The sequence below is a fragment of the Marmota monax genome, unplaced genomic scaffold, assembly GCF_021218885.2.
Source record: "Marmota monax isolate L192 unplaced genomic scaffold, Marmota_monax_Labrador192_F-V1.1 WCK01_AAM20220418_F8-fsc00061, whole genome shotgun sequence".
In the NCBI taxonomy this organism is placed as follows: domain Eukaryota; kingdom Metazoa; phylum Chordata; class Mammalia; order Rodentia; family Sciuridae; genus Marmota; species Marmota monax.
Genome location: NW_026695230.1, coordinates 18,086,614 through 18,112,301, shown reverse-complemented (window position 1 = coordinate 18,112,301; position 25,688 = coordinate 18,086,614). Strand labels below are relative to the sequence as shown.

The 25,688-nt window shown below is 40.5% G+C and overlaps 1 protein-coding gene across 1 annotated transcript; it reads left to right on the top strand.

Annotated features, from left to right (window-relative positions):
* Nucleotides 1-1,255: 1,255 nt before the first annotated feature.
* On the top strand, nucleotides 1,256-23,194 carry Olfml1 (olfactomedin like 1). The gene is made up of 3 exons (XM_046438278.2): nucleotides 1,256-1,829; nucleotides 5,655-5,943; nucleotides 21,429-23,194. Exons 1-3 carry the CDS (start codon nucleotides 1,704-1,706, stop codon nucleotides 22,217-22,219), a joined length of 1,206 nt encoding a protein of 401 aa, XP_046294234.1. The 5' UTR covers nucleotides 1,256-1,703; the 3' UTR covers nucleotides 22,220-23,194.
* The last annotated feature ends 2,494 nt before the right edge of the window (nucleotides 23,195-25,688 follow it).

Genomic DNA, 25,688 nt, shown 5'->3' with positions numbered 1-25,688 from the left:
GAGGATCCTTGGGACATTCCTTCCTCATGGACTGTCTGGTAATTCTTTAGGTTTTATTACTATTGAATGCGTATTTCAATGTAGAAATAATGTAAGCATACTGCAGAAAGCCCAAATGACAGCATCCACCCAAATATTAATTGTGAGACAAGAATTTTGCTCTACTAAATCTTTTTCATCTTAGTTTACAATCTCAATGTTAGGACTTAAGGCATTTATGGTAGGAAATCACCAAAACACTTTTGTATGAGACTATTTAAAATGCCAAGGATGAGAAGTTTTGCAGAGAGAATTCTCACTTGAAGAAGGAGCCTGAGTCAGTTAGGATTTTTTAATAAAGATTCAGCTAAAGAGATCAACTAAAGTTCAACTAGTTTTAGGGACAATTCAAGTTCAAAGAAGTTTCTCAGAAATAGGAGATATTGTTTTTAAGAATGAGGAGCTATTGTTTGGGACTTGACAAAAGGATTGGAGAGAAATGGGAGCTAAGGTCATATTAAAGAGGAATGGGGAGGAACATATACTGGGGACAAGAACTTTCAAGGGCTGCCAATAGAAATTTCTCAGATTTCCAGTGTCTATTGCAGGGACCAAATGCAAAGGTCTTCTGATTATTGGCCAGAAGTCTTTCCATATCTCATAGATACCCCAATCTTCCCCACCTTGGTAGTGATTGATAAAGAACCTTGAGAAGTCCTGAACACACTCATGAAGGAGTGGTTGAGATAGGTAAAAGCCTGAACAGCAAGTGTAAAATTAGAAGATTTTACCACTTGGCTCTAGGGATATGATTTATCTTCAACTCTATTGGAAACTGCCGAAGTTGAATCCTATGTATTTCTAGCCTGTAGCTGTCTAAAGGGAATTCTGACATTTGTGACAGAAAACTCTAGGACTTCCTTACAAAGGAGTTGCACTTTGGCTTGGCTCTAGAAGCATCACTATCTTAATAATTGTTGTTCTTCTTAAGAAAAATCTTCTGGGCTCAACCCAGGGAAGCCAGGCCTGTAGCTCATTGTGCCTCTCTGCTCACTGAGCAATGCAGCCCTGTGCACTGGCTTTTCAGAGACAGGGGTAGATCAGGGTTCATTTTTCCTTGCTGTGCCTTTAAGAGCTGCAGGAATGCAAAGTAAGTTTGGAGGAGAGGTGGGTCTCCCAACAGAACTTCTGGGAAAAAGCTCCTGGGAACTTATGCCAGAAACTCAACTGAGATTCCAACTCCAGAAGTTATTGGGGGTGGTTTGTGTTGGGTCAGGCCTCTGATTGGACCGCAGAGTCTATTAGGGAGGAGGAAAGCAAAAGTAAAAAGGAAACAGCTGGGGGAGGGGAGGAGGGGAAAGGCCTCCCCACCCGCTCCTACACTGAAAGCTGAAAGCTGTGTGCAGCCATTAGCCTGGGGAGGGTCTGTGCATGTCAAGGGTGAGGGCAGCAGAGGCTGAACCCAGGAAGCTCTCTGCACCAAGTGAGCCTGCAAGGACTCCAGGGACTGACTTTGCCAACAGCTGGACTTGATCACCAGCTCACAAACTGAGATCATGCATTGGGTGGAATAACAAGCCGACTTTGCTCTCTGGCTGTGCAAGACATTGTTTTTCAAGGATTTCCCAAAGCAGACAATAGATAACAGAAGACCACCACCTGGACCCTTGAGTCTTCTCTAAGAACCACTTTAAGATTCCACTCCTGGCAGAGTTTGCAGGATCATGGTGGCCCTTTGGGGAGCTTCTGCTCTGCTGGTTCTGTTCCTTGCAGCCTTTCTGCCCCCACCACAGTATGCCCAGGATCCAGCCATGGTGCATTATATCTACCAGCGCTTTCAAGTCTTAGAGGTAGGTGACATCTGTGAAACTTGCCTAGGGAACATGCCTCCTGGAAGTCACCTTGCTGTACTGTCTACTGGAATGTACGTTTTACAGATAGGAAGTGATAAATCCATTGCTAAAGTGACACTTACAAATGTCTGTAGTCTTATCAGTTTAGGGCACCAATTCTAGAGCCCATTCTCCCAGACCTTGGCTTCCCTCTGTTCTCTGATCTGACAGTTTTTCTCATCTATAAAAAGGAGATAATAATATAAATTACTTTCTAAGGTTATTCTGAAGATTTAACAAAAAGATTCCAGCTCTGAGAAGTTGGGGATGGTTTGTGTTGGGTCATTAATCCATACTTAGAACATTGTCTAGCATGTTAGGTAAATGTCCAAAATACTGGACATTTAAAATTTAATACTTCATGTCTTAAAATATACAAATTAAAGCTTTGGGTCACTTTTTCTTCATGTTTTACTGTATCAAGATGTTAATATATTTTAGTTTTTTGTCTTTTTTTGATAAACCAATATGTCCCTGTCAAAAGTCATAAGAGTATACTGACAGACTAAGTCTTAGTGTTTTTTTTTTTGTTTTTTTGGTCAAACAGGACTTGGACTAAGAAATGGCATATTTCAACTATGTTGAGTAGAGAGAAAGCATTTAGGCATCTACTTTGTTAAAATGTATAAAACCCAACATTTTTGTAAGTCAGACAGGTTCTCAAAACAAATGTAATCCTCTGCCCTGGTCTTTGCCACACCCTAGCATTGATAGCCACTATTTCATACTTAATCTTTTGCTTTTTAGAAGTTAAATAATTGGTATATTATTTATCTTCCAATACACTTTGATCTCCAATTTATTTTCTGTATTTTCCTGAAAAAATGTTCAAGTCCAAATGATTTGCTCATCTAGCTACAGTCGGTAAAAATGATTCAACAGGGCAGCCAGAATGCATTGCTTAACATTGTCCAGTGGCCAGACTAAGGCCTGAAGGCTGTGGGCGAAATGTTCCAGCCCAGTGGCCTCTTGTTGCTGCTTCACTAGCTCCCTCTCCACAAACCTCCCAGTCTCACTACTTAAAAATGCCATAATTATGCTCAGCCTTTTGCACCAACTTGCCCTGGGATTAGAGCTACTAATAACCTGTAAACTGTCCTTCAATACTTTAAGAGATTGTGTGCAGACAAGGGTATAATGCACAGAGGGATACTCTCATAATTCTGAATGTGGATTTTAAAAACAAGGATGTGACTTTTATAGATTTTCCCACCTGGTCCTGACCTGGAGGTGAAGCCAAGTCCCAGGTGGCAGGCACTGTTGGTCAATATACTTAATAACTAAGTAATACAGTTCCCACCATGAGAGGGACATCTCAGAGGGATAAGAAGAAAGAGAATATAGATTTAGGGAATTACTTTTAATCCCTCCTGTCTTCTCCTTCCTGTCTCTTTATATCTCTATTACTTTACCTACAAAATGAAATGCCTTAAATATTCATGTTTGAGCTACAGAGATTTTCGTTAAACTGTGCCAAATGAGCTTTAAGTACATATACTCTTTGGCCAAATATTTGTTGAAGACTACTCTATGATTGGTACTGAGCCAGGTGTTGGGGATGGAGCTTACTTCTGGAACTTTATCCTAAGAAAACCAGTTAAGCACATGAAAATGTAAATTTTTTTTTCTTCTCAGCATTGTTTGAATGAAAAAAGAAAATTGAAAGCTACATAAATGACCACTTAAGAAGGAACAAATACTTTTTTTTTAATGGGGGATTTTTAGAGCAAGGTTCAAAGGCTCTCGCCTATAATTCCAGCGACTCAGGTGACTGAGGCAGGAGGATCACAGGTTTGAGATCAGCCCCAGCAACTTACTAAGACCCTGTCTCAAAACAATAATAATAAAGAGGGTTGGAGATGAAGTTCACTGGTAAAGCGGGGTGGGGGTGAGAATTTCATGAAAATAAAAAGGAGACCAGTAGCTTAAGAGGATAGGGATTATAGGGAGGGAGGAACAGGGGGAAAGCTGGGCCGACGAAATTGACCAGATTGTGGGCACATGTGGATATGTCACAAAGAATCCCATTATTTGGAATAATTATAATGTATCAATAAAGAAAAAAAATCCCTTGAGAAAAAAGATTATAGTAAGTTTAAAGTATGTAGAAAGATATTACATGAAAAACAAGATTACATCGTTCTTCATTGTATTTCCTCTATGCAAAGGTAATCATTATTACAGTTTCTTGGGTATTTTTGAGAAAGAAGGCAGGTGTACACACAAAAAATCAAGCATAATATTTATGAGAATGCACGATTTCATTTTCCAAGTATCATCTTGATTTAGTTTTCAAATGATTCCTTATGTATTCTGGATTTATTTGAGTATAATATGGTTTTGAAGATTGGTGTTGCTTAAAGTGTATGGGGAAAAGTTGTTGTCTTGCTTTTTCTGGAGAATTTGGGGAAAAAAAAACTTATTAAAGTAAAGACATGCTATTTAAAAAAAAGAGAGTAGGACAGGTGGGTGTGGCGGTACACGCCTGTTTTCCCAGTGACTTGGGATGCAGAGGCAGGAAGCTAGCAAGTTAGAGACTAGTCTTGGCCACTTAGTGAGACCCTGTCTCAAAATAAAAAATAAAAAGGATTGAGGATGTAGCTTAGTGGTAAAGCACCCTTAGGTTCAATCCCTGGTACCAATAAATAAATTAATAAATAAATATTACAGAAAAATAATGGGATACAATTAATGAAATGGTATATCTTATTGATTATGATATAGATGGATAAAGAAAATGTATATACACCAAATGGAATACAATTTAGCCTTAAAAGGAGGTCATTTGCATTGCCATAAGTGAACTTGAGGACATATGCCAAGTGACATAAGCCAACCACAGAAAATCAAACCTTGAATGAGTTCACTGATAAGAGGAATCTGAAAAAGCTGAACTCATAGAAACAGAGTAGAATGGTCATTGAAAGTGGCTGAGGGGTAGGAGCAATGGGGAGATCTTGGTTGAAAATGCAAAATTTCAGTTAGAAGGAACAAGTTCAAGAAATCTATCCTACACTATAATGACTAGAGTTAATAACTATATTGCATACCTTAAAATCGACAAGTAAGCAAATTTTGAATGTTCTCATTACAAATAAAAGGAATGTGAGAGTAATGCATTTATTAATAGGTTTGATTTAGCCCTTTCACAATGTATACATATATTAAAACATCATGTATATGCCATAAACACATAGAACTTTTACTTGTTAATTTAAAAAGGCTCAAAAGTTTTTGATACAGATATATATTAATTGATATTAAAATATGTTGATATATCAGCAAGTTAAAAATGTTACAAAACATATACAAAGTCATATTTTAAAACATATATTTATGAATACAATGGTGCACACCTTTAATACCAGCTATTCAAGAGGCTGAGGCAAGAGGATCACAAGTTTGAGGCTGGCCAGGAAAATTTAGTGAGATCCTGTCTCAAAATAAAAATGTTTTAAAAAGGACTGGGGATGTAGCTCAGTGGTAGAGAGCTTGCCTACCATGTGCAAGGCCCTGAGTTTAATTCCTAGTATCTCACACACACAAACACACACACATACAACATTATAAATACAAACACACAACATAGATATGTATATCACTAAATACATGAGATCTTTCAAAAATATTAATTATCAATAGTACTTTTGAATGTAGGATTATGGGTAACATTTATTTCTCATTTTTTTGATTATTTGTATTTTTTATGAATGATAGCTATTTTTATTACTTGGGTAATTTGAATAACTAACAGTACTTTAATAATTTATTTTCTGACTGAAGCAAGGGCTGGAAAAATGTACCCAAGCAACAAGGGCATATATTCAAGACTTCCGAGAATTCTCAAAAAACATATCGGTTATGCTGGGAAGATGTCAGACCTACACCAGTGAGTATAAGAGTGCAGTAAATAACTTGGCCCTGAGAGTGGAACGTGCCCAGCGGGAGATTGACTACCTGGAATATCTTCGAGAATCTGACATATGTGTAGAAACAGAGGACAAGACACTGGCAGAAAAGCTACTTCAAGAAGCTGAGGAAGAGAAAAAGATCCGAACTCTGCTGAATGCAAGTAAGAACTGCATCTTTTACTACCCCTTCTAGGGTCTGTCACATTCAGAAAGGTGCAGACCTGGTACAGTTAGGGAGTGTCATCAAGTAATGCATAAGAAGTGGCTGTGGGCTTTTGTGTGCACCTGCTAGCAGAACAACCTGCGCAGGGAACAGTTGTCCAAGGGAAAAATACCTTCTGGAGAAGTAGCTGTTCCTTTCACAGGGAGTGTCTTAATCTCCCATGGAAGGTCAGGGCTACAGTGACAGAGGTTAACCTAGGAGCTTGCTTCCTGATAGACCTTGGTTTGGTGGAGGCATGTGGTCCCAGATCTTTCCAGGGAGAGTAGCAGGTTAGTGGATTCTATATCTAGTATCCTGGAAATAGGGAGCAGCTGTCAACATGCCAAACCAACACTCTGAAACTGGAAACGCAACAGCCAACCCTCAGGGCTGGGAATTTGCAGTGGATTATTAATATATGTATATGACTATGTGTGCTGCCTGGGATGTGATATCCAGGGAATTTGTCTTCAATTTTGTGATCTTTCAGAAGCCACTTACAGGCCATTAAGTAGCTCAAACTATAATCAAAAGTATCATGTAACAAACACACAAAGTAGAAGGAAAAGTTTCTGTGCATGAGTCCATTTTATTATAACAACAAGGGAGACAAGTCTCCCTCCTCAGAGTCTACCTTTGGAAATAAGAAAACTTTATTCATGTGCTAATTATGTCTGCCCTAAATTCAAGAAACTCCATCAGGGAAATACATCAGAAGCTGAATGTCATCACAGACCTAAAGTTTTCACATTTCTTCTCACTGTAGTTTTTTTTTTTTTATAAGAACCCCATGGGTTGTTGGAAGAAGAAGGGTCTTCCTAAATGAAGTGACATTTGATCTGAATTTTGAAAGAAGTTAGAGTACATTGATCAGAAGGCACGTCAAGTGAGGACAGAACACATAAAGGCATGGACAAGGATATGTAGCACCTTGATAAGCAGATCTGCAAATAGGGCTGAGTGAAACCTGTGTAGGAAAACTGTGTTGAAGAGCTCAGTAGGACCCAGATGATGAAAGACCTAGCATGCTGTGCTAAGGAGGTTGAACTTTACTGGAGTAACTACAGAGAACCATTGAATTATTCTAAGAGGGCATGCTATGAAGGAAGAGGACAAGACCAGAGAGAGAGAGGAGACCTGTCAGGGGGAGTCTGCAATGATTTGGGCAAGTTGGCATTAGGTGTCATAGCACAGAGGAGAGCAGGTGAATTTGAGAGCCATTGACAGCTGGAATCCACGTGGTTTGGTAATTTGTAATTGAAAGTAAAAGTAAAGGACACGGAAAGGGATGAGTTCAGGATGCCTCCTGGGGTTTGGGTTTAGGTCATTGAATGGTATGCAATACACTGGACTAGGAAACCCAAGAGGAGTTTGGGAGCACTTATTACTCAACTGTTTTTTCACTTATGTCTTAGTCCATTTTCTGTTGCTATAACTGAGTGCCACAGACTGAGTAATTTATCAAGAATAGAGATTTATTTACTTCATGGTTCTAGAGGCTGGAAAGTCCAAGAGGATGATGTTGGGCAACTGCATGGCATCTGGCAAGGGCCATCTAGCTACATTATAACATGATAAAAGGCACCAAATGATGTGACAGAACAAGTGTGCTTTGGGGGCTCTCTTCCTCTTATAAAGCCACTAATGCAATCATGGAGGATTGCCTCTCATGATCGCTCCAATCCTAATTACATCCCAAAGGACCTGCTTCCAAATACTATTAACATAGGACTCTGAGGATTAAGTTTTCAACACATGAACTTTTGGGAGACACATTCGAACCATAGCAACTTGAAACTCTGAGATATTACAGTTCATTTATTTGCTCACTGCTTATTTTCTAATTCTCCAGCTATAATGTCAACTCTCTGAGATCCTGGACACGCTATTTCATGTCCAATATTCTAGGTACTGGAGAGTACCTAGAGTAGTATCTGTGTTCAAATAAATAATTGTCAGGGAGTAACTGAGTGAACAAAAACAACAAAATGAATGAAGGATGGTCAACCCAGAGGAATCAGTTAGACTTTGATAAAAAGAAGGAAAAAAAAACATTTTAACTCTGAGTCAGAATACAAAGAAGAGGGTGCTTTATCTATAGTATGAAGGAGTTGATCAAATTGGTCAAGTCAGTGGTCCATTTTGGCCTTGACGTTGTCCTGATATGAATCATTCTGAGAAGTGAGCAGATAGGGGATAAAGATGAAGCACAGGAAGGAAAGTGGGAAGGGGACAAAGGGGGAGTCACCCAAGGATGAACAGAAGCTGCCTAAAAAGCTGATGTGTGTGCGTGTGTGGCTCAGCAGTAGAGTGCTTACTTAGCACGCAAGAGGCCATGGGTTTGACTTCCCAGTACCACACACACACACATACACACACACAAAGGTGATGTGAAAGATAGGTGCCAGTGTGGCCCAAGCCTGAAGGGTGTTGCTGAATCAGATTCCTAGGCTGCTCCTATTCCCTGGACACCTCAGGTCCTCAGGCTTTGAGATTATCCCTTTTCCACTCCCAACTGGAGCTGATAAGCAATCCTGACACTGGATTTGATGCTTTTTAAACCCCTGTCTCATCCCTCACACACTGGAGCTCAGATATCTTCTCTCCCAACTCTGTGGTAAATGGAAAATTCTCTCTCAACCTCCCAGAGACTGTTGCTTACATGCCTGTTGACTCTGGAACTCTTGGTTTGATGATGTGTCTGTTTATGATTCAGCCAATACTTCTTGCCCTCCTCTATTGGGTGGGCTGCACGGGACATAGGCATGAATACACATGTATACACACACACACACACACACACACACACACACAGCATTTAGCATGCTTAATCACCCATATTTGTGTGTATCTGACTCCTCAATTAGGCCATGAGCATGTTGACATCTTCTTTCAGTATTTACAGAGTGTAGGACAGGGCCTCACATGGAGGAGGCCATAGAAATTGTTTCTAGAAGAGATACTGATGGCAGAGGCCAGGCAGAGATTGGTTTAGGGAAAGGTTAACAACTACAACCTTGTGATTAGTGCTCCTCTGACCTATCTATTTTCCAAGTTTCTCAGTCCAAGGTTAGACTTCATAATGCCACTTTTTTCCCCAACTCTGTGTCATTTCGTATTTTACATACTGTGCCGCCTCTGCTTTTTCCTTCCCTTTTGCCATTTTTGTTAGGAACTATGCCGGTATCCATCTTCTAATGTTGCCCAACAAATTACCATAGATTTAGCAGATTAAAGCAATACAGATGTATTATCGCAGTTTCTGAGAGTCAGGAGTCCATGCACAGTTTAGCTGAGTCTGCTGCCTGTAGTTACAGGACTGAGACCTCTGGCTTCCAGAGTCTTCCCTCTCTATTGGTTGTTCATAGCATGTCTGTTGCTCCTTCAAGGCCAAAAAGAGACTGCTTCTCTTCAGAAGTACAGAGTGCCTCTTTTAAGAGTTTTTATCTGATTATGGTAGGCCTCCTATAATCGTCTTTTTTTTTTTTGCTTTTTGTTTTGTTGTTGTTTGGTACCAGGGATTGAACCCAGGCATGCTTAGCTACTGAGTCACATCCCAGCTCTATTTATTTATTTATTTATTTTGAGTCAGGGCAGGGTCTCGCTAAGTTGCTGAGGCTGCCTTTGAACTTGCAATTCTCCTGCCTCAGTCCCCTAAACCATCATCTTCGTTTTTTGATTAACTCAAAATCAACAGATTTGGAATCTTATTTCTATCTGTAAAATCCTGTCACCTTTGTCGTACAATATAATACAGTCACAGAGTACTGTCCTCTCATATGCCCAGATCCTGCCCATACCCCAGGGGAGGGGATAATTAGGTCATTCTTTGGTTATGGTGAGGATCATGAGGGCCATTTGGAATTCTGCCTACCACAGTGCCTCAAATACCTGAATCCACCTTCTTCCTGGAAGTTCCCAATCTTTCTATCTTCTACCCTTGGCTTACCAGGACTGTCCCATTTACAGAAATTTTACTAAAATCCTAAAGACTCAAATCAGCTTCCTTGCATAGACAAACATCTTGGGGTTGTGGCCAGGGAGAGTTTCCCAGAAGTCAAATCACAGGGTTTCATTCAGATATACTTGCTGTGTTAGAGCATTTCTTAGAAAAACCTCTAGAGAGTAGATGAAGCAACTTCTTTGGAAAATTCAACCTTTTTATCCAAGGAGACTTCCGGGAAATTCTAATACATATTAGTCTAAGTGGTTCTCATTTCTGTTAAGAATATTTCTATGGCAACTACTAAGGGCCAGATATTTGGGTAATAAATAAAAGAAGATGGCTCTATAATGAGGCCATTCCTTATAGCTATCAAGACTTTAGACTTTAGACTTTATCTTCAGATGATCCCTAAATGATATTCACACAAAATCTTAATCCCAGGGATTTTTAGGGTTAAATAAAATTCTTAGAATCTTAAATTTCCCCATCTCTCTTCCTCTCTCTCCCTCCCTCCCCACCTATTTCACATACATACATAATTTAGACTGAAAATGAGTGTTACTGAATGTAATCAAACTTATATTTTTAAATAATTTCAAGTCCTGAGTACAAAAATTGTTATTGCTAAAATATGATTTTGTATTGTACTCGAGTCAATTTATGGCAAGGCACTATGGCCTCAGACACATAGACTAAGAATTCTCCAACCAAAGTCTTTGGAAGATTCCACAGGCTGCATTCTTGACTGGATAAAGGTATTAACTTCTTTTTAACTTGTAAATATCTTTTGAAGAAAACTTACTAAGAAAGTTAAAATCTGCTATAATGGCTTTTTTAAAAAATTTATTTTACTTCCTATTTTAGAACAGCTTCTTTTATTGCAAAGGGTGCACAAAAGCTACCTCAAGTAACCCTGACCCTACTGAATTAAATAACTCACATCTTTTGTTAGATCATGTTTCAAAGAAGAAAGTCTGCTGCAGCATATTTAAATACCTCTGGGATCCATGCAGGTAGAGAAATTGTTCATGCTCCATATTCAAATCCATTTTTAAAAAGCCAGAAAATAAAAAACAAAAGGACTAAACAAATAATCCACTGGAAGTCAAATGAAACATTTTCTTTGAGCCAACTCCCAAAGTCTGTTAGTTTGTGATGAGTGGAACACAACATTAAAAGAAGTCTAAGTAATTTGCAATAGATGTATTTACCACAAAGGAGGAGACTACAGGTATGCCTGCAGGGGAAATACAGAAGAGCATGAAAGTGCTTATGTGTGCAATGCACACAGAAGTTGCTACATTCACAAGGCCAGCAACACTGGAAGTGTGTGTACAGTTCAGCTAATCCTGGGCATCCCCCTGGAGAGCTGGTGCTCATGGATCCCGAAATGCCTATGTACTTAACATTTCCTTTGTTTATCCATCTGGAAGCCCTGTTGTCTATGAGGATATGTTGGGACACTAATGAAAGGTGCCATATCACATCAGCTGGTAACATTTGGCTGCAGATGGTATAAACATCCATTTATTCTCTCTCACTCATTTGTTCATTGAGTCAACAAATGTCTAACTGAATTTCAGATATATGTTGACATTGTGCCAGGCATTAGAGATGGAATGTTGGATAGGATAATATCTTTTTTCTCAAAAAGTTTACAGCTAAGTGGAGAAGGCACCTACACAAACCAGAATAACAGCCCAGAATGATAACTGCTCTGATGGAGGGATATACAGTGTGTCATAGAAGCTCAGGGAGAGGCATTAAGTAGATAGGGTCAGGGTTGCCATGGAGATAGGGGGACTGTAGACTCTGGAAAGTAATCTTCAGGCTGAATTCCAATCATGGAAAAAAGCTAAGGGTATTTTAAGCAAATGGAACAGCCTATGGTAGTACAAAGGTATATAGGGTTCAGTGTGTTTATGTGTTCAATAGAGCTCAGGTAGAGGAGAATGTTGTACAGAGGAGATTAAAGAGCCAGAAAAGAGCTGTTTCTTTGTGCTAAACTAGTTCATACTTGTAAACTTTGGGAAATGAGACTAACAATAGCCAATATGTATTGAGCGCTTATTACATACCAGGTGATCTTTAAGAATTTTATACATCTTATTAATATCATGTAATGCTGACAACTGTAGGAGATAGGTATCAGCATTATTCCCCAATTTATAGCAAATGAAACTAAGACACTGAGAGGATAAATAATTTGTCTAAGATGCACAGCTAAGAGACTGCAGAGCTGAGATTCAGACCAAGATGAGCTCCTACCCCTGTGCCATCCTCATCCATTGTGCTGCTCTGCTGAATAGAGATCAGCGTGGGAGTGCCAGGGTTCAGATGAAGGTTTTAGAAAGTTCATTCTGGCCACAGCATACAGAATGGACTGGCAGTAGGGAAGGTTGAGGGGACACAGGAGGAAGAGACTGAAGCTAGCAAAGCCATCTCCAGGGCTGCCCCAGAGGCATGGGAAGTAGAAGCCCTCTATTCTGAGAGTAGATGCCTGGGCCCAGAAGCTTCCAATTTTATTGTGTGTGGCAGTACGAAGACCATGTTCTCTTGGTTTCAATTTGAGGATGATTCCTACTCATAAAGAGACTGACTTAAATCATTCTTTAAAGTCCTGCCCAAGAAGGATCAATTTTCTTCCCCTACCCCCTTGTTTTTAGTTCCCTTCATTTTCTTCATTGATTTTTATTAAACAATGAAATCCTTCTGCTTCCCCTTACCTCATTCACTCCCTCTGGTTTACATCTGACTAGTCACCCTATCCAATAGATTCTTACTTCTGAATATCTGGCAAATGTGTTCTTTCCACCTGCACTGATCTCTGATCATACCCAGTCTTGATTACTGTGAGAGGCTCCTCACTGACTTTCTTGCCTCCCCTCTGTCCCTGTTTCCTCCTCTGTGGCCACCAGTGTTACCTTGCTAGTCAACATCTCACGACCTTAGCTGCTTCAATGATAATTCCTAACCTACAAGGTCAAGCAAACTCCATAAAACATCAAGAAAGCCTTTTACAACCTGAGACCAGCTTAGCCTTCTTTAAGTAATTTATTTTTCTGTATAACAGGAGTATCTGATAATTAAATAAAAACTGTGAATACTGTTTTCACTGTGTTTGTTGTACTTATTTTTATTGTAACAGTAGATCAGAAGCCAACAAGCAAACACAGCAACTTTAAAATTTCTCAGTTTTATCTGTGTCACTCCTTCTTGTCTCTGATGCTTATGCTGTCCATTTGACCTGCTAGCCTGAAAACATAAAATATATTACATGCATGTCTAAAATATTCATGCCGTTTCCCAGGACTATCACAGTGCTTAAATCAGGGTAGGAGATCCATGTGTTCTAACCAAAGCAATTTGTTAGAAAATGAGGGTAACAATTGGCCTGGGATTGAATAAAGCCCTTTTATCTGTTATCTTGTCTAATGCCCATGACAGTCGTACTAGACAACCCCAACTTTCATATGTAGAAGCTGTGGCTCAGAGATTCACACAGCCCCATCTCCCAACCCCGTATTCCTGCTGTATCCAGTAGTGCACACTGCCCCAGACAAGCTAGCCACATCTCAGCATCCTTGTCTGCTCACCATTCTTCACCTCTATCCTGCCCCATATAAGTTGTCTGTTGCTACAATGATGTCACATAACAAATCACTTCAAGACTTTAAAACAGCATTTATTATTTCCCATGGGTCTACAGGGTGGCCAGGTAGTTCTGTTGACCTGGGCCAGGCATGACTTGCTTGTGAATCTGCAACCCATGGTACATTATCTGGGGATGGCTGGTTGGGGAGGGACTCATCTGGGGTGACTTGCATCTCCTCCATTTGGTCTTTGATCCTCCAGGAGGCTGACTTGAGCTCATTCTGATGATGGAAGCAGATGGCAGAGAGAAGACAGAAGCACACAAGGCCCCTTAGCATGGCCATTTTGACTACATTCTTTTGGCTAAAGCAGATTCCAATTCCAGCTCCAGAGTCCATCGTTCCACTATAATGTTTAATTGCATCAACATCAGGCTTTTGGTTTCAAAGTTCATGGAAAAAGGTAGCAACCAAGAAGAGTTTTTAATATGCAAGTATCTATATGAAAACAGGGAACCAGACATGAGTGTGATTGGTGTTTTTGAGAAGAAACATAAGAATCAGTGAGAAGGCGACTGCAAAGTTCAGGTTCAGGCAAATAGACCCTAGACCATCACATTGTGAGAGAGGGTGGAAAGCACAGGATGAAGTGAGATTTATTTCATAGAAAGAATCCACTGGAAAATATGAAAATGACCCTGTTTTCAGAACATTTTCATATTTTTCTAATTGGTAAGAATATTATTTAAAAACAATAACAACAAAACATTATGCAAAAGAAAAAAATAAAACAAAAAAGCAGTTCAGTCTTTAAATGAGAAGTAGATGAAAACAAGAAGTTCATAATTATAACCTTGGAATACTTAAGAGATGTTGCAACAGTCAGATAATTGATGCAAAGTCCACTCTGTTTGATTGGAAATCCCCCAGAGGACTGGCCATTTGCATGTATTGACTAGTCCGGATGTTCTAGGATGGTAGTTTTCAATCTTTCAGTCTCAGGAACTCCTTACAGTCTTAACAATTATTCAGGACCCAAAAGAGGTTTGTTATAAATGTTAATATTTGCTACAATTGTAATTAAAATAAAAAATTATACTGCACACCAGATACTATTCCAGGACAGAAAATGCAGTGAATAAAATGGATAAGACTAAGCCCTGGATCTCATCGAGCTTATATTCTATTGAGGGGAGTCAAACAATATGTCAACAGATAAATGTATAGTGTCAGAAAGAATATAATAGGCACTATAGAAAAAAAAAAAAAGAATTACAGTAAGTAGGTTATAGGAAGATGGCCCAAAGGAGGCATTGGAAGGGAGTTGTTCATGCTGGGCTCCAGCTGTCAGGACACCCTGGTGGAAGAAGGCCAGACTCACACTCAGAGACTACACATCCTTGCAGCTTTCAGACATTCCCCTGATGTACTCAGATTGATGCCATTGGCAACACAAAGCCATGCAAATGAAGGGGCATGGATCAAGTCTGTTATCTTTCTCATAATCTTTTACTAATCACCAATAAGGCTGTCAGGACTTGGTATTGGATGCCTTGGAATACTCGGAATTTAGTAACCTAGAAAAGTTGGGACCTAGGAAAACATATAGTAGGGATTTACTGAAGGTGACTCACCAAGACCAATACATAGAGCACAGTTATTGTACTCTGTTTCAGCCTAATCCTGGATTCATGGCTCTCCAGTAATGCCAAACCATACTATGGCTCACTGAGTACATTTCAAACAAGATTTGTGTTTCTCTGAAGCATTCAGACAGTGAAATAGTACCTGCTCATCTATTTTATTTCAAAATTCATATAGTACAAGTTGAGATTGAAAGTTTGGACAAATACTACTTTATTTGAACCTCCCTGATTCTTGAGTATGGAGTGTAAGCATTAAGAGTTTGAATAGTGAAGGTGATTTATATTGTGCCCTAAACCAGGCACCAAAGATAAGAAAACAAAAAAGAGACAACTTCTGTCTAAAGTTCTTGCAAGGAAACAAAATAAATACACAATTCTAATCCAGCAGTGGGAGTTGTCCTGGAAGAGGGCTACATAGAAAGCTTTGGGCGCTTAAGGAGCAGGTAACTGCTCTCCAACAGTCAGAGAATTTTGTTTTGAAAGACGAGTAGATGTGTCCAAATTTAGCAAAATCAAATTAAGGAAAAGTATGGCAAAGTCTAAAACTTGTGGAAGGCCAGTGCCCTGGTGTCTAGAGACCAATCCAGTGTGGTGGGGAAATGATAAGACAAAGTTAAGATTGAGGACCTTGTGTGCTACACTGAGATATCTGAAATGTGTTCTGTGGGGGAAAAAAGCAAATGGCCCAAACCTCTAGGATAATTAAGTCCACACAGACAATTTTATTGTAATAGCATGAAATTTTATATACTGACCACTAGTCTGACACTAGGATCTTTATCATCCCAATGCCTAATATCCTTCCTATCACTTGATGTACTGACAAATGTACATGGATACAATTTAGATAGTCGAACAAGTCAAGTTTCATAACAATTTCAAAAAGTAGTCCAAATTATCATCATTTTAGAGGAATTCTTTCCTCCTTCTTCTCTTCCTTTTTTTCCTTCTCCTCCTTCTATGAATTTATCACTCTTCCCATGAAAACCTGTTTTTCCTTCTTTGTTGCTGTCTCAGCATCCTGCACCCTATCTTTGAGTCTGGTCTGTTATCATCTGACTCTTGATCTAATCAGTTAACTAAGACCTAACCTCTCTTTTTCTGCTTCTTGAATCCATGCCAATCTTTCCATGCCCCTTACTAGCTGGTTATCTCTCATCTGGAATAAACTTACAAATTCCTAACCTGGTTTCCCTGTGTCTACCTACCCTCCTACAGCCCACCCCCAAAATTATAATCTACTGTCAGCCAGACCATTATTTCTAATACTCAGAGTGAGTCTCTCTGTCTTAGAGAGGGACAAATCTCACCAGGCCTGGAGACTGTTATATAAAATAAGGGAAATATTTTAAAAGATTCAAATAAATGATATATTTGCCTAAGAATTCACTGTGAGGCCTTGGGCCAAATTCGACCCTAATTGCTTGTCTGCAATTCTGCCTGGGGGAAAACAGATTTTATTTCTCTGGTTAGCAGGTGAAACCTTGCATGCCATTGTCTCTGATAAGTAATTTGCATTTTGACTGGACTCAAAGGTTTTATATTTATTATTTCCAATCCTTCTTCAACTTTTTCCTTCTGCTAATTGTCTCCTCTCAAGATAAGCACAGCAGGAAATTTTAACTTACTCCTTTACTGAAACACTGAAAATGTACTCTCCCTAAATTCTAAAAGAAGAATGACTTATAATATTTATAGAAGATCATCCCTGAAGAAAATGAGAGAGCATTTAGCCTAAAACCCTTCATGGTAGAACCAAGACTGAATTGACAAAGGGACTTTTAGGGGATACAGTGTTCTGGATTTGGGTCTCTGACTCCCGGCCCTGGGTTCCATCTACAAAGGAAGGGGTAGTAAAAGCAGAGGGAGAACATGGGAGAATTTCTTTTTTCTTTTTCCCCAGAGCTGCATTTCCCTGATCCTAACCATATATCAGCACTGTTATTTCTCTAAGGGTTCTGCATTCAATGAAAGGAGGCATAGAAGGAAAAGGAAGAAAGTGTGTGTTTGTTTCTTCTGTATTTTAAATGAATGTTTTCTTTGGGTAAGACATTCACGTGCCTTATTCTTAGACACAGTCCTTCCATAGCTGGGCTGCAAGCCTGCTGGCCTTCTTCCCAGATAGAAGGATGGGTAGGCAGGGGGGCACCTAGTCAAGACAGATATCCTGTCATCCTCAGAGGTCCATGGCCCTCATGCCAGGACATATCACTCTCCTCCCCTTCCCACCATACACGCTCACCAATATGCTGCTGAGGCTAGGCACAGGTGCCCCAGCTCCTGCCTTTCAGCTTGAACTGAGCTCAGAGGACTCCTTCCCCATAGCTGAGTGACCTTTCCAAGTAACTTGTGCAAGCCTTAATTTTTCTTCATTTGGAAAAGGGGGATTAAACTATCTACCACTGAAATTCATAAGAATTATATAAGTTAATATAAAGAGCCTAGAATATTATCAAATATATTTTATTTATTGTCAGACATTTATTAACTTCTTCAGCCCTGTGCTCATTCCTTAATAAGGAATAGCTTCTAGGCTTCTCTAATAACCCATGGACCCCCTCTTCCTCCATAAAAGTCCTTGCAGGCTTAAAGCCTCACTCATTTATCCTCTATGGTCAATATAGGATCTGGGAAGAGCAGAGGCTTCACATCAGACAAGCTGAGCTTGTGGCACTGGAAAAGGTCTCCTGTGCTCAAGCAGAGAAGGGGTCCTGTAAACAGCACAGCTCATTTGTCCTCTTTCACAAAAATGCTATAGCCACTAGTAGTTAAGAGTACTAAAGAGTCCGTCTCTTGGCTGCTCCTGAAATACATAAGGTTCCCATGTGCCTTCCCAGGACTCTGGCTTCCTATAGGCCAGGACACTCAGGAAAGTGGTGACCTAGAGGCTAAAGGAAAGCAAGTCCTCAGACTGGTGAAGCCTGTCAGCATGGAGACATGGTGACTGCTGATGGCTGAGAGATTACTGTTACTGTAGTTTACCCTCAAGTCTTTCCCTGGCCATAGTGTGGGCCAGGCAAAGTCTCTCTGCCTCTGGGAGTAGCCAGTAGTAACATAACCACAGAAAGGACTGACTGGGACTCAGCTCTTCCCAGATTCACTTGCTCCCCACCCCTACATCTGCCACATGTTCCCTTCAGAAGGTTGGAAATTTTTTTTAAGTGAAAATAATGGATTTGAAAGTGTCTTAAAAGCATTAAAGTACTTTTCAAGTGATTATTTACTTAAGATGGGCCTGTGGTCAGAACTCAGGATATGCAGTGCTATTTAGATCCTAGGAAAAATATCTGCTTAAATGAAATTATTTTCTGTATTAATTCAATAGACATGTACAGAACCTTCAAAGCACTGAGTTAGTCATTAGGGCACAATACTAAACATGAAGACAGAGGCCTTTTTCTTGTGGAGTCTAGTTGGGGAGATGGACAATGAGCTTATAAATAAAACAAAAAAATTATCAATAAAAACAAGTGACCTCAAAGAAATAAGAAAGGTGTTCTAGTAGATAATTTTAGGGTGGACATATTTAAAGTGGTCACAACCTCTTAAGGAATTGATATTAAAAGAAATTTATCTAGAAGGGAGACCAATGGAGTAAAGGAAGGGGATTGAGAGGGAGGGAGGAGGGGAGGGCATGGGGGAAGTACTGGGAAATGAAATCTGTAAGATACTAGTTAAAATATTGATACTGATAATAATGGAAAGGAGATCCTCAGACAAGAGGATGTGGGAGGGAGGAGGGGAAGGAAAGGGAAGGTACAAGGAAATGAGAATGACCAAATTATGTTTATGGATGAATATGACATAATGAATCCCACTATTATGCATAATTATATTGCACCAATAAAAATAGTATTCCATGAAAAAATAAATAAAAGAGATTTATTAATCCACAGCACTTCAAATAAACAAGGAGGGAGAAATGGAAGGGTAAGATACTGTTGGAAAGGTGGGATATTACAATTGTTGATTTCTAACATACAACGGTTCTGGAGGTTGGGGGATTCAAAATATGCCCATTGAAGGGTTTTGCTAAAGTGGTTTAAAAGGAAGTTTTCAAGGAGTTGAAGAAGTACTCTGTGCATATGGCATAGTGTACTGGAGAATAATCAGCAATTAAGCTAAGAGAAGTTGAAACATAAAGGGTGAGATACAAAGAAGAGGCCAGGCATGGTGGCGCAAACTGTCATTTAATTCAGGAGGCTGAGGCAGGAGGATCCCAAGTTCAAGGCTAGCCTCAGAAACTTAGAGAGGCCCTATCTCTACGTGCCCTTAAGTTCAACCCTTAGTAACAAACATTCACATGAAAGAAAGAAAAAAAGGAAAGAGAAGAAAAGGATACAAAGAAGGAAGAGTGTACGTGTACGCATGAAGGTGGAGGAATAATACTCTGAAATGGCAGTAAAGAGCTAGAATAATGTAAACCCCTTCTTTTTACTTCATCTTCTTCCACCTAGTTTAGACCCTTTATCATCCTGTTTGGACTATAGAAATAACCTCCTAATTGGTCTCCCTGATTTTGTTCTCTTCCTCGTGAGTCTATCATACATAGGCTACCAGCTTACTCTATGGAACAGCCTTGACAGTCTTTTCCTTCTCAGTGACTTCAATAGTTATATTTCTGCCAATAGAATAAAACCCAAATTCTTTAGCTCCATCTTCAAGGTTCCAGGCAATAGAGCTGGCTCCAATCTACTCATTAGTATTTGCATCTAGTTGAGACAATATTAAGTATTTAGGTTGTATTGGTTTAAATTTATTAGGTATTATTTTACCTAATCTCTCTTTCTCTCTGGGGATTGAATAAGGACTTCACACATGCTTGGCAAGCATTCTATCACTGAGTTATACTCCCATTCCATTTCCTAATCTTGGAGGACTTTCCTGAAAGTGATTTTGTTAACTCTCTAGAATGTTCTTTCTACTTCTTTACAGAGTTCCACTCCATTTATCTTTCTTTTTTACATTTTTAAATTTTTTAAATATTGTTTTTTTAGTTGTAGTTGGACACAATATCTTTATTTTATTTATTTATTTTTATGTGGTGCTGAGGATCGAACCCAGGGCCTCACACATCCTAGGCATGCGCTCTACCACTAAGCCACAACCCCAGCCCTTCATTTATCTTTCAAGGGCCAAATCAAATGCAGATTCTTCCCTACCTCAAATGTTATCTCCCTTATGTATGTTCTTTTGTAAAAAACAAGACAAAAACAGGGCTGGGGTTGTGGTTCAGTGGTAGAGTGCTCGCCAGTATGCTCAAGGCACTGGGTTCAATCCTCAGCACCACATAAATGTAAAATAAAGATATTGTGTCCACCTAAAACTTAAAAATAAATATTAAAAAAGCCAAAAACAAACAAAAATAATCCAAACAAAAAACCCTTCAATCTTACATCCTAACTAAGCATGTACCTAATAAGAAAGAACCATGCCTAATTTATCTTTGCATCTCTACCCATTATACCTCACCCCATAACACCTAGCCTTGTAGATTTTTAAATGTCTCTGACTAAATATATCCATAAATTCACAAATGGATGATTTGAGCTCTTACAATGTTGCAGCAATGTTAAGAATTTTTCAGAATGCCAGAATCCTTCAATAGAAGATATCTCCTCATGGTTTAGGACCAATATATATATTTTTTATCCTCAAATCTTATCACTCTTTTGAGAAGCTTGTAAGCTAAATACACAGTAGATACCCAGTAAAATCTTGGTAAACAGAACTGAATTACATGTCTTCACACCCATGTCATTCTCACTGTGCCAATTCTATGTACTCTTGAATGATAAGGGTCTCTGAAACAGCAAGGGGCTGCTTATATCCTGAAGTGAATAAAATGGCTAACTTTTGAAACTGGACAGCAACTGTCTTACCAAAGACCCATTCTTCATTTAGTCTCTGATTCGTTGAATCATATCATAACTCATGTAATAAATTTATTCTGAACCATATGAGGGAAAAAAAATCAATCTGTGAAAATAAGAGATGAAAGAGTGAGCTTGGCTTAATGCTGGAATTTCAATGCATTTTATCTGAAAAACATGAAATGCTTACCTGTGTTCCATTTTTGCCCTAGGATTTCCCTAAGGAGAACTCTTCTTTTAAGGACCATAATTTTATAGTAGACTTGAGAATTTTCCTTATCACTATTAGAACTGAAAGGAAACAGGATATTCCAGGCATAGTAAGTCTTCCACAAAAGTAAACATCTCATGTTAAATAATCTCTCCTTTTTCTCCTGTTTGGCCAGGCTGTGATAACATGCTGACAAGTATAAAGTCTCTAAAAATAGTGAAGAAGACTATTGACACAGATGGCTCTTGGATGAAAGATGCTGGCAGTGACTCTCCAAAAGTATATTTCTTAATTGGATCCAGAAACAACACTGTTTGGGAATTTGCAAACATGCGGGCATTCATGGAGGAGAGCACCAAACCCCCTCCCCGGAAGCTAAACCTACCACTTTCCTGGCAGGGATCAGGCCAGGTGATCTACAGAGGTTTTCTATTTTTTCACAACCAAGGGACTTTAAATGAGATAATCAAATATAATCTGCAGAAGAGGACTGTAGAAGATCGAATGCTGCTCCCAGGAGGGGCAGGCCGGGCACTGGTCTACCAGCACTCCCCTTTCACTTACATTGACCTGGCTGTGGATGAGCATGGGCTTTGGGCCATTCACTCAGGTCCAGGCATCCAAGGCCATTTGGTTCTCACAAAAATTGAGTCTGGCACACTGGGAGTGGAGCACTCATGGGATACTCCTTGCAGAAGCCAGGATGCTGAAGCCTCATTCCTCATGTGTGGGGTTCTCTATGTAGTCTACAGTTCTGGTGGCCAGGGCCCGCATCGAATCACCTGCATCTATGATCCACTGGACACTATCAGGGAGGAGAATCTGTCCAACTTGTTCTTCCCCAGGCGGCCAAGAAGCCATTCCATGATCCATTACAATCCCAGAGATAAGCAGCTCTATGCCTGGAATGAAGGAAACCAGATCCTTTACAGACTCCAGACAAAGAGAAAGCTGCCTCTGGAGTAACATGTTGCAACTGGGAGGGAGGGAGAGTAACATCATGGCTTTGGCAGCTGCTCTCTGGGACACTGAGACCACAACCTCTTCACAATGTAGTATCACTCTGGTCACACACAGGAATAGGTTGTAGAAGTGGGAATACATATGCATCCTTTCCCAGGTGGTACTGCATTAGGAATCTTCCAAGAGCATAAATGAGAGTCCATCATTGGAGAATTTTCAACAAAGTCCATTACTCATCCACATGTCCTGGCCCTCATGGCCAGCTACATTCTGGTCCTGCTGACTTCTAGACTTTTCTTTTTTGTTCTCCAGCATTTGCTTTAACTCTGCCTTTATCCCTTAACAGTTAGAATCATATGTCCCCACAGATACTCAGACTCCTCTTCTGTCTTTCCCAAATACCCATAAATATTTTTTTTTCATTTTTCACTGCCCAACTAAAGTACTATTTCTTATTGATGTTTAATCTTTATTTCCCCTAGTCTTGCCTTTCTACCAAGTGAAGTAAATATTATAATAGAGTAAAAACATTAACATCTGAATACCACTTTTTAGTTGCAAAGTATTTGCATATTATTTAATTCTCACTCTGTGAGATATGTACAAATCTTTACAATTGCCATTCTAGATAAAAAAGGGTCTAGGTGAGTTGTTGAAAGTAGCACAACCACAAAATGAAAGAGCTAGAAACTGCTACAAATCTCATAGTCTTTCCATTGCCCAAGGAAGCATCAAATATTTATTTTTGTTCACCCAGCCATTTATAATCAGTGTGTTCATAGTTCAGTCTAAAAATAATAGTCTCCCTCTTAAGTCAGTTTTCACGTCTGCACAAGACCTTCCTATAGGTCTTTCAAAAGCTACTTCCTCCAGAAAGCCAGCCAGGGTGAGGACACCACCTCTACCTCATCTTGCCTTACTGTCATTTGCTTCTCTCTTTTGGCTTTAAATGCAATAAAAGTAACACTAAGCAAATAAGCTCATCAGGTTATATTTGCCTATATACCCTCATCATGAAAGCTTTTAGGGAGTGCTGCCTGTGTTGAGTTTACTGTGAACAATCCCCAATACCCAGAGAACCTTGGTTAATATTCTGGAATCTGGATGGAAGCCAGGTAACAGGCAAGCAACTGTCTACCACAGCAGGCATGCCGTGTGGCACAGAGGGCAGCATGCCTCTTGAGAGGGGCTTCAAAGTGGTTCCCATGTGTGTGTCTAATTCAGCTGAGTTTGGGTCACAAGTGCAGGCTGTGGTGCCAGTCTGTGTCATGTGCTGAGGCTCCTGTCTTTCCAGGTTGGTCACATGAGAGGGCTTGCTTTGTGTGCTTGCAGCTGTTCCCTGGTCTTTGCCAAGTCCAGGCCGGGACCATGGGCAGTGAAAAGAGGTTTTTCTCCCCTGTAGCATTTGAGTAGATCTGTGGCAGAAAATAAGGACCCAACCTACAGATACAGTGTAATTACCCACAATTCTAACAGAACAGTACAGAGAGCCCAAATCCGTTGTGAAATGAGGCAGGTATAAATAAATAAATTTATTTATTTCCCACAGCCTGGGGCCTGCCTGTGGGAAAGTAACATTACCTATCTCACAGATATAAAGAAAGTGGCCTGGGCTGGGGATGTGGCTCAAGTGGTAGTATACTCACCTGGCATGCACTGGGCACTGGGTTCGATCCTCAACACCGCATAAAAATAAAATAGAGATATTGTGTCCACCTAAAACTAAAAAATAAATGTTAAAAAAAAAAAAAGAAAGTGGCCTGCCTTGCAGTGGAGAGTGGAATGGAGTTATCAACAGGAGAGAGTCCCTGCATGAAAACAGGCCTGGGAACATCTTCTTGGGTTTCTCTCAGGTGAACTTTTCATCTCTGAGGTCTCTTGTTGGATTTATATGAGAACTGATGTCCTGGTGACCTATACAAGAACTATAGCCAGAGCTGGGGAACTTTAAGATTCCTAATATCCAGGCCACACCTCTAGCCCATTAAATTAGACCCTCTAGGGGTGGGTCACAGACATTATTATTTTTTAAGCCCCTTCCCTGCAAGGTGGTTCCGAAGTGCAGATAAGTTAGCCAGTTACTTTTTTACATTTCTAAAAGTAATGGTAGAGCTGGGGGTGTAGCAGAGTGATAGATGCTCTCCCTGTGGGCATGAGGTCTTGGGTTCCACCCCAGAATTAAAAAAAAAAGTAATTGTATAGTTCTAAGAACAGACTAGCATTTTCTGGGGGCTGGGGTAAGGACAGTGGGTTCCCTGGGGCAATACATGTGGGATTTGGAAACACCCATGAACTTGTGTGAACTGTGGCAGACACCATTTATCAAAGTTTCTCTGCTGCTATTTTAAGGAAGTAAAATAGAACTGAAGGGTGTCTTGCTGTAACACAACTCTTGTGGGCCCCAGCCTTCCTCTGCTGGCTTTGCCCTTGATCTGCTGCTGGCTAGGTTCCTGCAGTGACCACACGTCTCTTATTTGCCAGTGTGGCTTATGTTCTATTCACGTGTACAAGTCTCTGGGCACACTGTTAATTTCAGACCACGAGGGTAAATTTGGTTTGAAAAAAGATGTGTCCCATGGAGTCTGCCAACTCTCCAGCCTGTAAAGAACTGGAGGCCGGAGCTGTAAGCGACTCCTGCCAAAGCTGGGGACTGTGCCAGAGTTCCTAGTGTCGCTGCCATCTGAGGCTCACGGAGGATTTTAATCAGCTGAATTGAGCAGCCTGTCCGTGTAAGCCCAGGCACAGCAACCAACTGGTGTTGTGACTTCAGGTTGCACACTGGGAGTCGATGTTGGAATCGGTCTCTAGGGCTCAGAACTCTAGATTGAAGAAATCATTCTTTGTGGTCAGACATTGCCAAAGCTTTTCTTGGACCTATGGTACCGGTACCTGATCTTGGTGCTGGGCCCAGGAAGTGCTCCTTGTCCTCAGATATTCGCAAGACCTGGCACAGAGCTATCGTTCGCCACCAACCACTAGAGGGACCTCCACCCCAAGTCGCGGGGTTAGAGTACAACCGGACCTAAGGTGGGCCGGGACGGAGCCTGCCAATATGCAGATTCCGTGGGATGGGCGGGGCTCACAGACAAGGAAAGAGGCTCTCCTCAGGCCAACCTCAATTTCTATTGCATCGCTCACTGGGTGGGGGAAGTACAGACGTCGCAAGGGTTGCTGCGCTGAGTGTGCCTCTAATAAGGTTTTCGGTGTTTCCCTGCAATTCTCTGCATAGTGTCTTCCTGCTTCTTCAGCTTTATTCTTTGCGTCGCGGGAGCGGTCCTTAGGGGCTACCGAAACCCCAGAGGCCAGGAGCACCAACACTGAGAACTGCCCAGGGGCCTCCCAGCAGCCGGAAGGGTCTGGGAGGAGGAGGTGGAGCGAGCGGGGCGGGGCCCTGGAGGGGCGTGGTTCCCCGGGAGAGGCGGGGCTTGGAGCCTGCACGCGGAGCGCGGCCCAGGGGGCGGGGGAGATGAGG

Coding starts and splice junctions, on each gene's coding strand:
- Olfml1 (XM_046438278.2), top strand. CDS start 1,704: ATGGTGGCCCTTTGGGGAGCTTCTGCTCTGCTGGTTCTGTTCCTTGCA. Junction 1,830..5,654: donor AGCGCTTTCAAGTCTTAGAG/GTAGGTGACATC, acceptor TTCTGACTGAAG/CAAGGGCTGGAAAAATGTAC. Junction 5,944..21,428: donor CCGAACTCTGCTGAATGCAA/GTAAGAACTGCA, acceptor CTGTTTGGCCAG/GCTGTGATAACATGCTGACA.